Source organism: Sapajus apella, unplaced genomic scaffold, assembly GCF_009761245.1.
Source record: "Sapajus apella isolate SASKATOON/1434 unplaced genomic scaffold, GSC_monkey_1.0 scaffold10, whole genome shotgun sequence".
In the NCBI taxonomy this organism is placed as follows: domain Eukaryota; kingdom Metazoa; phylum Chordata; class Mammalia; order Primates; family Cebidae; genus Sapajus; species Sapajus apella.
Window position 1 is genome coordinate 24,166,804 of NW_022436950.1, and position 14,334 is coordinate 24,181,137.

General features: G+C 41.8%; 1 protein-coding gene across 1 annotated transcript in view; it reads right to left on the minus strand.

Annotated features, from left to right (window-relative positions):
- Positions 1-14,334, minus strand: part of ATIC (5-aminoimidazole-4-carboxamide ribonucleotide formyltransferase/IMP cyclohydrolase) — a 37,234-nt gene that overhangs the window by 11,495 nt on the left and 11,405 nt on the right. Inside the window, exons 8-11 of the mRNA XM_032278307.1 lie at positions 6,857-6,982; positions 5,725-5,832; positions 4,209-4,294; positions 2,922-3,011 (exon numbers count right to left, since the gene is read on the minus strand). Of these exons, the coding sequence (XP_032134198.1) occupies positions 2,922-3,011; positions 4,209-4,294; positions 5,725-5,832; positions 6,857-6,982 (410 nt within the window). The remainder of the gene's footprint in view (positions 1-2,921; positions 3,012-4,208; positions 4,295-5,724; positions 5,833-6,856; positions 6,983-14,334) is intronic.

Below are 14,334 nucleotides of genomic sequence, written 5' to 3' on the forward strand. Positions count from 1 at the left end.
TGTATGGTTCTTTCAGCTGATAAAACAGATGTGCAAATTACATAAGCTGTAGCACAGAAACTAAATTCTAATTTTCCTTTCTAATAATCTGTTACAAAATACCCACTAACCCTTGAATTAAAAGCTAAAGTGAGAAAACAGGATTTATAATCTGTGTCTTCACTATTTGGTAGGAATCTGTAGCATTTACTGCCATCTTCCTCTCCCAAATTTTGAACTGAAAGTGTGTGAAATAATACGTGTAATATTGCTCTCTGCCTAGATATTCTTTTAAACTCTCCAATATTTCTTTTTTATGCTTTGGATGATCTTTGATTTAGAAAGCACTGATACAATCTATAATTTATAATCAAGTCTCCATAAATATTTTTTGTTGAATCTGTATTTTCTTGAATTCTAAAATGTTCCTTTGTATTATGCATTATGAAATTTCTAAAATTGATATGCTCTCCTCTTAACTGATGCTAGGAGAAACTTATCCTTAGTCAGGTAGGGGGATAAGTTGTTTCATGCTTATAATCATGTGTCCAATGTGCAAATTAAGCCAAATTCTCAAATAAGTAAAATACCAATGAAGTCCTGATATTCCTTTGACAATCTCCAACAAGGTACTATCAGGTGTTAAAGAGGTCATGAAAATGACTCAGGTTTTGGAAAATATTTCCCATGATGCTACAAGAAACTGCTAATGGTTGTTAAGTACATAATACTCTTAACAACAGCAACAACAACAAAGAAACACTTGATTAAGAAATTGGGGGCCAGGCACGGTGGCTCACACCTGTAATCCCAGCACTTTTGAAGGCTGAGGATGTGCAGATCGCTGGAGTTCAGGAGTCTGAGGTCAGCCTGACCGACATGGTGAAATCCCATCTCTACTAAAAATATGAAAAATCAGCCAGGTGTGGTAGTGCATGTCTGTAGTCCCAGCTGCTTGGGGTGGGGGGCTGAGGGAGGAGAATTGCTTGAACCCGGGAGGCAGAGGTTGCAATGAACTGAGATTGTGCCACTGTACTCTAGCCTGGGCAACAGACTGTCAAGTGGCTTTAAAAAAAAAAGTATGTATACTTAATGTGGTATGTTCTTCTTTCCTGGAATAACTGACATGGAATCTATGGTGAACTATAAAATTATTGGTATCTTAAAATCAAGGAAATATACTTAATTACTTTCCTTATATGAAATTTGAGTTCCACAGAGTTCTGATATCAACACTTTGTGAAAAGTAGCATTAGGAAATTTTACTTCCAATTGAAATAACTCTTTGTTTTATCAATGCATCTTAGACCATGGGCTAGTTTCCCTAATATGGAAGAGCTCATAAAAATTAGTTTTTTTTAAAAAAAAAGCTCACAACTTAGTAGAAAATCATCCAAGAATATGGACAGACAGTTCATAAACAGAATAAACATTTAAACACGAAAAGATGCTCAGGCCACATACAATAAGATATTGAAGCTACATCGAGATGCCATTTTCTAATTGCTGAGACTTTTTAACAGTATAAAACCATGATGCTGGCAAAGATTTTGGGAAACAGGCATTCTTGTATAGTTCAGTTAGGACACTGAATTTGTCTACATCTAAAAGAGGCAGTATCAATCTATATTACCAATACACATATAGCTTGTTATTTAAGCCTTAATTTCACTCTTAGGACTTTCCTAGGTTATTCATTGCAGGGTATTTGTAGTAGCTAAAGGTTGGTGGCTATCTAGGTAAGTTACACAGATACAGGACAAACTTCCAAAAAGTTGCAGGGTTCACTTGTGTCAGTAGGAAAAAAGAAAAAGAAATGTAAATGCTACTATTTGCTGACTATATAGACTATTTCCAGAAAGATAAGCAAGAAATTGTAAATATTAGTTTTTTTGTTTGGTTTTGTTTTCAGAGATGGCGTTTCGCTCTTGGCACCCAGGCTGGAGTACCATGGCATGATCTAGGCTCACTGCAACCTCTGCCTCCTGGGTTTAAGCAATTCGCTGCCTCAGCCTCTCGAGTAGCTGGGATTACAGGCATGCACCACCACGCCTGGCTAATTTTTGTATTTTTAGTAGAGAAAGGGTTTCACCATGTTGGCTGGTCTCCAACTTCCGACCTCAGGTGATCCACCCACCTCAGCCTCCCAAAGTACTGGGATTACAGGCATGAGCCACTGCGCCTGGCAAAATAGTAGGTATTTTTTCAGTGGCAGAAGGATAGGGAGACTTTTCATTAAATATTGTTATTACTGGTGGTATTTTAGAGACATGGTCTTGCTACACTGCCAAGGCTGGAGTGCACTGGTTACTCACAAGCACCATCGACCACAATACAGCCTCCAACTCCTGGCCTCAAGCCAACCTCCGACATCAGCCTCCGAAGTAGCTGAAACTATAGGCATGCACTATCACGGCCAGAAGAAAGTTGAAATTGAGGTAAGAAAGCTACCCTCATCTCAAACCCCCAAGTTAATGGTATTTTTAAAATGCAGAATTAGGGAAAAAGAAACTATAATTAGGATAAATTAGGGCTGGGCATGGTGGCTCATGCCTGTTTTCCCAGCACTTTGGGAGGCCCAGGCGGGTGGATCACCTGAGGTCCGGAGTTTGAGACCAGCCTGACCAACATGCAGAAACTCCATCTCTACTAAAAATACAAAATATTAGCTGGGCCTGGTGGCTCATGCCTGTAATCCCAGCTGCTCAGGAGGCTGAGGCAGGAGAATCACTTGAATCCGGAAGGTGGAGGTTACAGCGAGCCGAGATTGCTCCATTGCACTCCGGCCTGGGCGACAAGAGCAAAACTCCGTAAAAACAAAACAAAACAAAACAACAACAAAAAACAAACCAGAAGGGTGTCAGTATAAAGGAAAGGTTCAACAAGGGGGAAACAGACACCAAAAGAAAAAGCAGATTACTTTCAAACATGATTGCACTCACCTGAAGAACACAGTAGTTTCCATTTTTCTTTTTGGAAAGTATTGTCAAGGCTTCTTCTTCATATCCTGGGGCAATTATACCATCAGAGACCTGCAAAACATATTAATTTTAATTTTTATTTTTAAAAATCAGAGAACACCTCTAAAAGAAATCTAGCGGCAATTAGCAGTCTTAAATAATGTGGCAGGATATTCTGGTTTCTGCCTGCAACAGACAATGCTAACACTATACTTGAAAAAGGGAATTCTGGCTGGGCACGGTGGCTCATGCCTGTAATCCCAGCACTTTGGGGGGCTGAGGTGGGCGGGCCACAAGGTTAGGAGTTCGAGACTAGCCTCCTGACCAACATGGTAAAACCCCATCTCTAAACAAAAAATAAATAAATAAATAAAAGAGAATCCCACGTTAGAATACAGCTTTCAATATAGCAGATCCTAACTTTCTGTACTTTCAAAGTTTTTGTTTGTTTCAGTTTAAACTAAGAAAATATGGGGGATTTGCTCTAACACATGTACTTCAGGAAGAACTATTTCTCAGTATGTATTTTCTTCAGGGAGTGTTTTGAATGATCAAGAGCACATTCTAGTCCTGGCCGTGCTAGTACAGAGTTAAATGACCTCTTCCAGCAAGGCATTTTCCTTAACAGCAAGATCAGATTAAATCAAGAGATGTAACATGATGAAAGATACAAATGCCACAGCCCTCCTATAACCTGTAACCTAGGGATGGCAGTGGGCGTGGAAAGAGTCCTAAAGCAACAAAATAGCGCCAAGCCATATGCCCCTTCAGCCTTCACCTCTGCCTATTTTTTTCCCCTTTTGTGCTATTTAATCTTTTTTTCTTTTCTTCCTGTCTTCCCACTACCAAGGGTACCCCCACCTGTCTGGAATGCTTGTTCGGTAGTCAACTGATGGGGTAAGTTTATTAATGTAGTTTCTATTTGTTTCCCATTACACAGTAAGCGTCATTCTTCTATCACCACCTAAGATGACCACTTCTGCTCTTCAGAAACAATAACTTTGGCATGAAGACAAGAATTCAAAATAAATATATAAGTAAAAACCATTACCATAACAGCCAAATGTCCATCTGAAATATTAATTCACTACATTTCAAAATTAACAATTTAAGTTTCATGTTCTACTTAAAATATGAATATTACATGATAAACTTAGCTAATTTAAAGGTATTATAAATATAAATATTATAGATTATGGTTTCAATGAACATTATGAACAAATAAAGTTGTATTCAATTATACACTAAGACACATGAATGTCCACTAACTTCTCTGGAAATAATTTTTGCAGTTGGTACATCACAAACGTCAGACAATGCCACAAAATCACCAAATGACGACATTCTATCGGCCCCTGTAAATAAAAATTAAAATGAGGTATTTATCGCAAAGTATCCTGATATAGAAAAAGTAATAAAATTCTCCACTGTCATATAAAATTCACTTCTCTAAAGCTAGCAGATAAGATTTTAACAGATCAATAAGTCATTTAATGGAAGGAAACAGTAAGAAAGTATTTGTTAATTTTACCCTCTAGAGAGACACTCAGAAAACTTTTTCTGTGAAGGATCAAATAATATACATACTATATTCACAAAAACGGGTGGCAGGCTTGACTCAGCTGAAGGGCCACCTTTTGCTGTAGATGGTAAACTATGATATTAGTTTCTCAAGAACTTCCACAAATATTACGGTAATATTCACATGTGATTAAATTCAACAAGTAAATGTCTCTGATAAAACATGACTAACTAAATTTAGTAAAGTTAGAATAGCCATACATCATGCCTGTAATCCCAGCACTTTGGGAGGCTGAGGCAGGTGGATCCCTTGAGGTCGGGAACTTGAGCCCAGCCTGGCCAACGTGGCAAAACCACATCTCTACTAAAAATACAAAACAATTAGCTGGGTGTGGTAGCACACGCCTGTAATCCCAGCTATTTGAAATGCTGAAGCAGGAGAATCGCTTGAATTCAGGAGGCAGAGTTTGCAGTGAGCCAAGACTGCGCCACTGTACTCCAGCCTGAGCAACAGAGCGAGCCTCTGTCTCAACAACAGCAACAACAAAAAAGGGATAGCTATACAATTTCAATTTTGGTCACATATTAAATAATCACAAACACATTCAATAGCCTACATCAGCAAAATTACATTCACCAAATTCCAATTGTGTTTCCATTTATTACATTAAAACACTAACATGTACTTTTTTTTTCTGAGATGGAGTCTCACTCTGTTGCCCAGGCTGGAGTGCTGTGGCATAATCTCAGCTCACTGCAACCTGCACCTCCTGAGTTCAAGTGATTTTCCTGCCTCAGCCTCCCAAGTAGCTGGGACTACAGCTGCACCGCCACGTCCAGCTAATTTTTATATTTTTTGTGGAGGCAGGGTTTCACCATGTTGGCCAGGACGGTCTCCATCTCTTGACCTCATGATCCACCCACCTCGGCCTCCCAAAGTGCTGGGATTACAGGAGTGAGCCACTGCGCCTGGCCTAACATAAACTTTTACAAACAAATGTATTTTGAGGAACTCATATAATCATTCTCAAATATTAATAAAACACATTAAATTGGAAACCCTATAATAAAACAAAGGTTCTTTTATTCAAACTATATTATATAGAATAACTATACTTTATACAGAGATATAAGTCCTTAATTTCATCTATATATTATATAGAATATCTATATAATTTTTCTTTATTCTAACCTTTTTATTCTATTCGGATAAAATATTGCTTTTTGTTTCTCCCCCAGAATCGAAAAGCCCTATTAGTCTGACCTCTTGCTCTTGCGTATGCCGTTGAAATGGGTGTAAGGGTTTTATAGAGATCAAAGACCATGCAGACTCTGGCCTCATCTTCACTGAGTGGAATTCCAACAGCGGCACCTGGTTAGAAAACAGTAAAATAATACACCAAAAAAGCTGAAGTTACTACCTGTCAACTCCTAAATCAAGACATTTTTCTTATCATCCAGTCTATACAGCATATTTTCTAGCGCCTGTGCTAAATTAAACAAAAATCTACTTAGCCAGATAATTAAACGCTAAAAATACAGTCGTGGGAGCAGCGTGACGGAAGTCTCCTCTCTGGGCTCCAAAACCGGAGTCACTGAAGCTTGACAGCACCCAGCGTGCACGGGAAGCTGGTTTACTTCATTACGGACTCACTCTTTCTCCTGTTCTGCTTGGTATCACTTTGATATCACACATCATTTATTTCTTCCCCACTCACATCACTTTAACATCCAATAAACATCTGAGAACAAATCATGTGCTGGACTGTCAACAGATGTTATGTACAGACAACTTGATTGCTGAATTAATGATTTAAACACAGAGGCAAAAAAAAGTGTCTCATACAATGACTATAAGAAGTTTCAGATAAGTTGGGTGCGGTGGCTCACACCTGTAATCCCAGCACTTTGGAAGGCTGGGGTGGGTGGATCACTGGAGGTCAGGAATTCGAGACCAGCCTGACCAACATGGTGAAACCTCATCTTAAAAAAAAAAAAGTTTCAGATGAAGAGTCAGAAGAACAAATTCTTCTTTATGTTTACTCAGTTACATTTTCAAACATGTGGGAAAGATTTTTTTTAGTCTATTGCATTAGGACATTTTACTTTTATTTTATAAACTTTTATGTTTCCATCCCGCAAAAAAATTCCTGCCCCATTTTCCTAGCTAAAAATATTATACAATTCTATGTATCTATGTGTGTGTGTGTGTGTGTGTGTGTGTGTGTGTGTGTGTGTGAGTGATCAGATTTTATATTACATTGATACTGTTAACAAATGACTTTCAGACTTCATAGAATGTCTATATTCACATTAGAATTTGTTAATATTCAAAAAACTTTAAGAAGAAATGCCTTTCAAACAATTCCGTGGTGTTCTAGGGTGCAGAGCTTTACCTGCTGGGCTGACATGTTTGAAAGAGGCAGCGGCTGGAATACCTAACGCCTCTTTGAGTTCCTTCACCAGCTGCCAGGCGTTCAAAGCATCACACAGGTTTATAAATCCAGGGGCTCCATTTAGAACTGAAAGTAAAAATACACACTCACATTACTAAACAGTATCAGTAAGGTCAGATGTATGCACACGTCTCACAAATTAACATGACTACGCAAATGTTTTAAGTATAATTAAGGGGCAAACAGATACACACCAACACAAAATCTTGATGATAAAGAACAAAGCAACTGAGCCTGAGCCCATCTTAAAAAAAAAATGTATGTGCGCACAAACACACACACACACACGCGTACACACACACACACACACACACACACACGGGTGTGTGCGTACTCGCGAGCGCCACAACTAGAGCACCAGATCCAGCCAGTCTAGAAATAAATCCACAATAGAGATTTAGAGATGAGAGACACTATGACAAGACTTGTTATCAGTCAGGGATTCGTATAAATACAAAACTAAGATTAAACAATTAAGGGAATTACAGAGGCAGTACAAAATTTAAGTTATAAACCTTATCGATTTAAGAAATTATATTACAAGCTAAAGCAATGGCTGTGGGTGGGAGAAGAGGAGAGGAAATAATGTGTTTTTTTTTCTTCTTTTATGGTAAACTCAGCAGACTCTGCCTAAAGCAGAATTGTAGTCAAAAGACTGCAACTTCAGAGTTTTCCATTACCTAATTTCTTAACATTGGCAGAATTTTTTTAGGAGCTAATATCTCTTGTGAATAAACATAAGAAGTTCAGCACACAGAAAGAAATGGTGGGCCAGCACTACTTAAAAACAAAAATGTATAATTTTATGTCCTTCATGGCTTAAGATAGTTTTTTGGGGGTTTTCTTGGTGGTTGTTTTTTTTTTGAGACGGAGTCTTGCTCTGTCTCCCAGGCTGGACTGCAGTGGTGTGATCTCGCTCACTGCAACCTCCACTTCCTGGTTTCAAGCAATTCTCCTGCCTCAGCCTCCCGAGTAGCTGGGACTATAGGCTAGTGCCAACACGCCCCGCTAATTTTTGTATTTTTAATAGAGATAGGGTTTTGCCATGTTGGCCAGGCTAGTCTGGAACTTCCGACCTCAGGTGATCCGCCCTCCTCAGCCTCCCAAAATGCTAGGATTATAGGTGTGAGCCACTGTCCCAGCCGGTTAAGACAGTTTTCAAAGATTTTGCCAAATATTTACTGAATGCCTACTATGCTGTTAAGCACTGTTCTAGGTATTCTGGATACATCAATTAAAAAAAAAAAAAACTGTCCCTAGTACTCCCTTAAAAAAAAAAGACACTGTCCTTATGGAGCTTACTGGGGCAGCAAATTAAAAAATAGGCAATAAATAGTATAAAAGAAAATATTTGGTATTTAGCAAAATGAGTTGAAAACTTGAACACAAATGATTACAATTTTGTTCATAAACTACCACAAATTGTCCTTGAGGTTTTGATGTCCCTCGTCAATGGATAAACTGTGGGTACATCCATACACAATGAAATATTACTCCCCACTAAGAAATAAGCTACCGGCCAGGCGCAGTGACTCACGCCTAAAATCCCAGCACTTTGGGAAGCTTATGGTCAGGAGTTCAAGATCAGCCTGACCAACATGGTGAAACCCCGTCTTTACTAAAAATACAAAAATTAGCCAGGCATGGTGGGTGCCTATAATCCCAGCTACTTGGGAGGCTGAGACAAGAGAATTGCTCGAACCCGGGAGGTGAGAGTGCAGAGTGCAGTGAGCCAAGACCATACCACTGCACTCCAGCCTCAGCAACAAGAGCGAAATTCCATCTAAAAAAAAAAAGGAAAGAAAAAAGCTACCAAGCCACAAAAAGACACGGAAGAAACTTAATGCATGTTGCTTTGTGAAAGTGTCCAAAAGAGCTCCATACTGTATGATCCCAACTATCTGACATTCTGGAAATGGGTACAGAGTCAAAAGAAAAGAGAAAAAGATGATGGTGGATGCCAAGGGCTGGGGAGAAGGGAAAGGAGAGATGAGGAGGAGGAGCACACAGGAGTTTTAGGGCATTGGAACTCTTCTGCGTGATACTGTAATGGGGGATATATGATACTATGCATTTTTCCCAATACACAGAAGGTACAACACAAAGAATGAATGTTAAACTATGAATCTTAATTAATAACGATGAATCACAATCCGTTCATCAATTGTAACAAATAGACCACACTAATGCATGATGGTAATAGGAGGAACTGTGGGGAAGAGGACCTATACGGGAATTCCCTAAAATCATTGTGTATTTTTTCCGTAAACCTGTAACTACTCTAAAAAAATAAAGCCCATTTTAAAAAGAACTTGAAAAAAATAATTCCCCCAACCAAAAATCAAGTCAAATAAAATCACTGTCCTCATGAAATTTATGGGAGGCAGAGAAGGAACAAACTAGGCAATAAATAGTAAACGATAAAAGTAAAATAACCTCTAAGGCATAAAACATGCAAAATAAAACAAAACACTGGGCTGAGCGCGGTGGCTCACACCTGTAATCCCAGCGCTTTGGGAGGCCAAGGTGGGCAGATCACAAGGTCAGAAGGTCGAGACTACCCTGGCCAACATGGTGAAACCCCGTCTTTAAAAAGAAAAACAAAACAAAACATTGTATGTACAAATTCGCCATCTCCCTTCCACTCCTCATAGATGGTTTAGGCTAAGGTTGGTAAGTGGGAAAAAACTTCTGCTTTCTGAAACATCTCCTAGTTAAGAGTATGTGGCCAGGCACAGTGGCTCATGCCTGGAATCCCAACATTTTGGGAGGCCAAGGCAGGTGGATCACCCAAGGTCGGGAGTTCAAGACTAGCCTGGCCAACACGGTGAAACCCCATCTCTACTAAAAATATATGGGATTACATACATGTAATCCCAACCAGAGGCAGAAGAATACCTTGAATCCAGGAGGCAGAGGTTGCGGTGAGCCAAGATTGTGCCACTGCACTCCAGCCTCAGCAACAGAGCAAGACTCTACCTCAAAGAAAAAAAAAGAGTGGGTGGGTGTGGTGGCTCACACCTGTAATCCTAGCACTTTGGGAGGCCAAGGTGGGTGGATTGCCTGAGCTCAGGAGTTCGAGACCAGCCTGGGCAACACGGTGAAACCCCATCTCTACTAAATACAAAAAATTAGCCAGGCGTAGCGGCATGTGCCTATAGTTTAGCTACTCAGGAGGCTGAGGCAGGAGAATTGCTAGAACCCGGGAGGAACAGGTTGCAGTGAGCAGAGATCATGCCACTGCACTCCAGCCTGGGCGACAGAGTGAGACTCCATCAAAAAAAAAAAAAAAAAAAAAAACCAGTATCTGGTTCCCCTTCAAAAGCCAAATTTTCAAAGACATTAATAAGCAAAACAGAAAGTGTCACATAAATGTTGAAAGTTGCTTAATCTAGTAAATAGCTGAAATAAACAGGAATCTTGTTTCCAAACATAGGCAAACCAATCATTAAAATCTCAGACACATACACACACTCACACAGCCCCATCTTTGTTCTTGCTTCAATTTTGTTTTAGATACAAATACAACTGTACACTTTGTAATAACATCACTGCCAAATACTCAAACCATATGAAAAGGCAAAGTGCCTCTTCTGCTGTGGAAAAAAGCCCATGTTGGGGAGAAACTGTGAGAATCTCGCACAAGAAATGCTTATTTATGTGTCCGGGGCTGCCTCTGCCATGTTTACCACAAACAATACTTTAAACTTCAAAAGAAGGAAACAGACACACAGTCTAACTAAGGAACAATGAAGACTTTTATACAGTCCAGTGAAAATGCTTTGGAAAATGAAAAGCATGGGAACTGAAAGTACATGTGCGTTATTTTTTTTGCCTCAGAATCTTCATGGAGAATATAAGCTACAAGCAGGAAATATCGCAGATATAACAGCAGACCAATCTGTTTCAAGTCCTAGAAGTGAAAATTTGTGTAAAATGTCAGGTTTCTAATTATTTATTCAGTAAACATTTAGGGAATGTGCCAAGCAGGCTTCTAAGCAGTGGGAATTCAGCAACGAACAAAAACAGATGCAGCTTCTGCTCTCAGAAGCTAACATCCTGGCAGGGTGCGGTGGCTCATGCCTGTAATCCCAACACTTTGGGAGGTTGAGGCAGTGGATCACCTGAGGTCAGGAGTTCGAGACCAGCTTGGCCAACAAAATGAAGCCCCATCTCTACTAAAAGTACAAAATTAGCCAGGTGTGATGGCAGGCACCTGTATTCCCAGCTACTTGGGGGACTGAGGCAGGAGAATCACTTGAAGGAAGGTAGAGGTTGCAGTGAGCTGAGATCACGCCATTGCACTGCAGCCTGGACAACAAGAGTGAAACTCTGTCTTTAAAAAAAAAAAAAAAAAAGCTGACATTCAAATGAGGGGAAGACAACTTTTAATAGACCGAACAGAAACACGTGCAGCAAAACAGGATGACAGGGTGAAAGCCTGATGGGCAGCTACTTTGGTCTAAGTGGTCAAGGAAGGCTTCTCTAAGAAGGTGAGGCCTGAATGACAAGAAACCAGGATCGTGAAGGGCAGAGGGGAGAATTCTGGGTGAAGGGGACAAGGAGCCAGAGCCGCTGGAGTGGAAGGAGCTGGGTCCACTGGAGATGCACTAGGAGCAGGGGCAGGGAGAGCTGCAGACGGGGCAGATGGGAGGGAGGCAGGCGGCACAGGGTTTGTGAGCAGGGCAGGGTGCTTAAGAAAAGCCAAGGAGGCAGGTGAGGTGGTTCACACCTGTAATGCTAGCACTCCGGGAGGCCAAGGCAGGCGGACTACCTGAGCTCAGGAGTTTGAGACCAGCCTGGGCAACATGGTGAAACCCCATCTCTACTAAAAATACAAAAATTAGCTGGGCGTGGTGGTGTGTGCATGTAGTCCCAGCTACTCGGGAGACTGAGGCAGGAGAATCGCTTGAAGCTGGGAGGCAGAGGTTACAGTGGGCCGAGATGGAGCCTCTGCACTCCAGCATACATGACAGAGCAAGATTCCCTCTCAAAAAAACAAAACAAAAAGGCAAGCAATGGTTTTTTTTTTTTTTTTTTTTTTTGAGACGGAGTTTCACTCATGTTACCCAGGCTGGAGTGCAATGGCGCGATCTCGGCTCACCACAACCTCCGCCTCCTGGGTCCAGGCAATTCTCCTGCCTCAGCCTCCTGAGTAGCTGGGACTACAGGCACGCGCCACCATGCCCAGCTAATTTTTTGTATTTTTAGTAGAGACGGGGTTTCACCATGTTGACCAGGATGGTCTCGATCTCTTGACCTCGTGATCCACCCGCCTCAGCCTCCCAAAGTGCTGGGATTACAGGCTTGAGCCACCGCGCCCGGCCCACAATGGTTTTATGTAGGGTCTGACATCATCTGATTCCATTTTTAAAAGATTACTGTGCTGCGAAGCACAGAAAGGCCAAGAGAGAAAACAAATTAATTAAGATTATTTCAGTCTAGGGGACTTTACAGGGTGTCTGTGGGAACTTGGGAAGTGTTAGCGTCAAAACGTATCTGAGTCCAGGTGTGGTGGCTCACGCCTGTAATCCCAGTACTTTGGGAGGCCAAGGTGGGCAGGTAACTTGATGTCAGGAGTTAAGACCACTCTGGCCAACATGGTGAAACCCCGTCTCTACCAAAAATACAAAAACTAGCCAGGCACGGTGGTGCGCACCTGTAATCCCAGCTACTCGGGATGCTGAAGCAGGAGAACCACTTGAAACCAAGATCGCGCCACTGCACTCCAGCCTGGGTGATAGAGTGAGACTCCATCATCTTAATTAAAAAAAAAAATCTAGCTGAGGTGGAACAATAGAATGCGGGAATCTACAAAACATGAAGACTATTTCAGATTCTTCTCCCGCTCTCAGAGGGTGACAGGGAAAGGAAGCCCAGGCTGCACCCCCCACCAAATGCTGACCCACGTGCTCCAGGCAAGAAGGAGGCTGCCCTTGCTCTCACTCAAGGCCAGCTGACCCAGCAGTGCTTCCAAGGCCTGTATGCCTGGGGCTCTCACGTCTGTCCCTGCCTCCACTCTCCCTTGTACCAGAACAGGACAGGCTCTCACAGCCCACCTTTGGAACAAAACAGGACACAAATTAAAAAACCTCTGATAACGCTACAAACACACGGGAAGTCCTAATTTCTCTTTCACAGACATCTCTCTCTTTTTTTTTTCTTTTTCTGATTTTTTGAGACAGAGTCTCGCTCTCTGTCACCCAGGCTGGAATACAGTGGCACCATCCAGGCTCACTGCAACCTCCCCCTCTGGGTTCAAGTGATTCTCTTGCCTCAGCCTTCTGAGTAGCTGGGACTGCCGGCACGTGTGGGTCAAGATGGCCAGGGGAGACCTATGTTAATTCTAGCTAAATAATTATAAGCTTGCTTGGTTCAGAGTACATGGAAGTTTATACACTGAACTAATCTATATCATTGGTGCAGTTAATTAGAAATCAAGCGGCAACAGGAGGCCTAAGGTAAAGACCATCCGAGAGTGCAGTCACACCGGGGACACGGTGGGGTGGTTGCAGGGTAGGCAATATTGCTCTGGTCCCATGAATGCCTTCTCAACACGGAGACTGCATGAGGGTCTCATAAAGACGGCTTGCGCAAAGATCTCTGAGAAGGGAGGCAACTCTGCTCACAAGATCCAGGAGGGTCTTTGCAGATGGGGGCTGGCAAGGAGGAGAAAAGACCTAAAGGGCTGAGATCAGGGAACGCCTCAGGCTCTGCCTAGGTTCTAGGAATATGGAGAGATAAAAGCCCCTTGATGCACTGGGTGTGGTCAGACCCCGTGGCCCCTCATCCACTATACTTCTGATGCCTCTGCCCCCTGATAACAATCAGTGATAAACTCAGAGTACTAGTCTAGCATGTCTTAGAAGAATCTCAAGTGCTCCCTGCCATCTTACCTACCCCTTCACCCTCCCCTTCCATGCCCATAAGATCAATGACATTACGCACATAATAAAAGTGTTTGGAGCCCAAAGCTCGGGGCCCACGCGGTTCCCATGCTTGCGTTGGTCCACTGGACCCATGCTGTAAATTCTACTCTGTGTCTGTCATTATTTCCTTTCCTCAATCCCTGTCACCGCCAGGAGTACGGGTACCCACGTACAGCGTTGGGGCTGGTATCCAACAGGCATGTGCCACCAAGAAATATCTTCATCATTGTTAGTTCTTAACATCCCAGTTCTACTTTGGCCCACTTCAATTGGGCTACTAGATCCAACATTATAAGGAAATTGCTTCTTCTTACAACATGCGCAAAACAAACAATCCCTTTTCTGTTCTTAAATGCATTCAAAAAGGCTAGAATTGCACAAGTTTTCTTCTGCTGGTTCATCCACTGCATACCCACCAACCCTAGAAGTACCACAAACTATTCTTGATCCTCCTCTCTATAAAACCTGGGCCATCCCATCCTGTCTCAT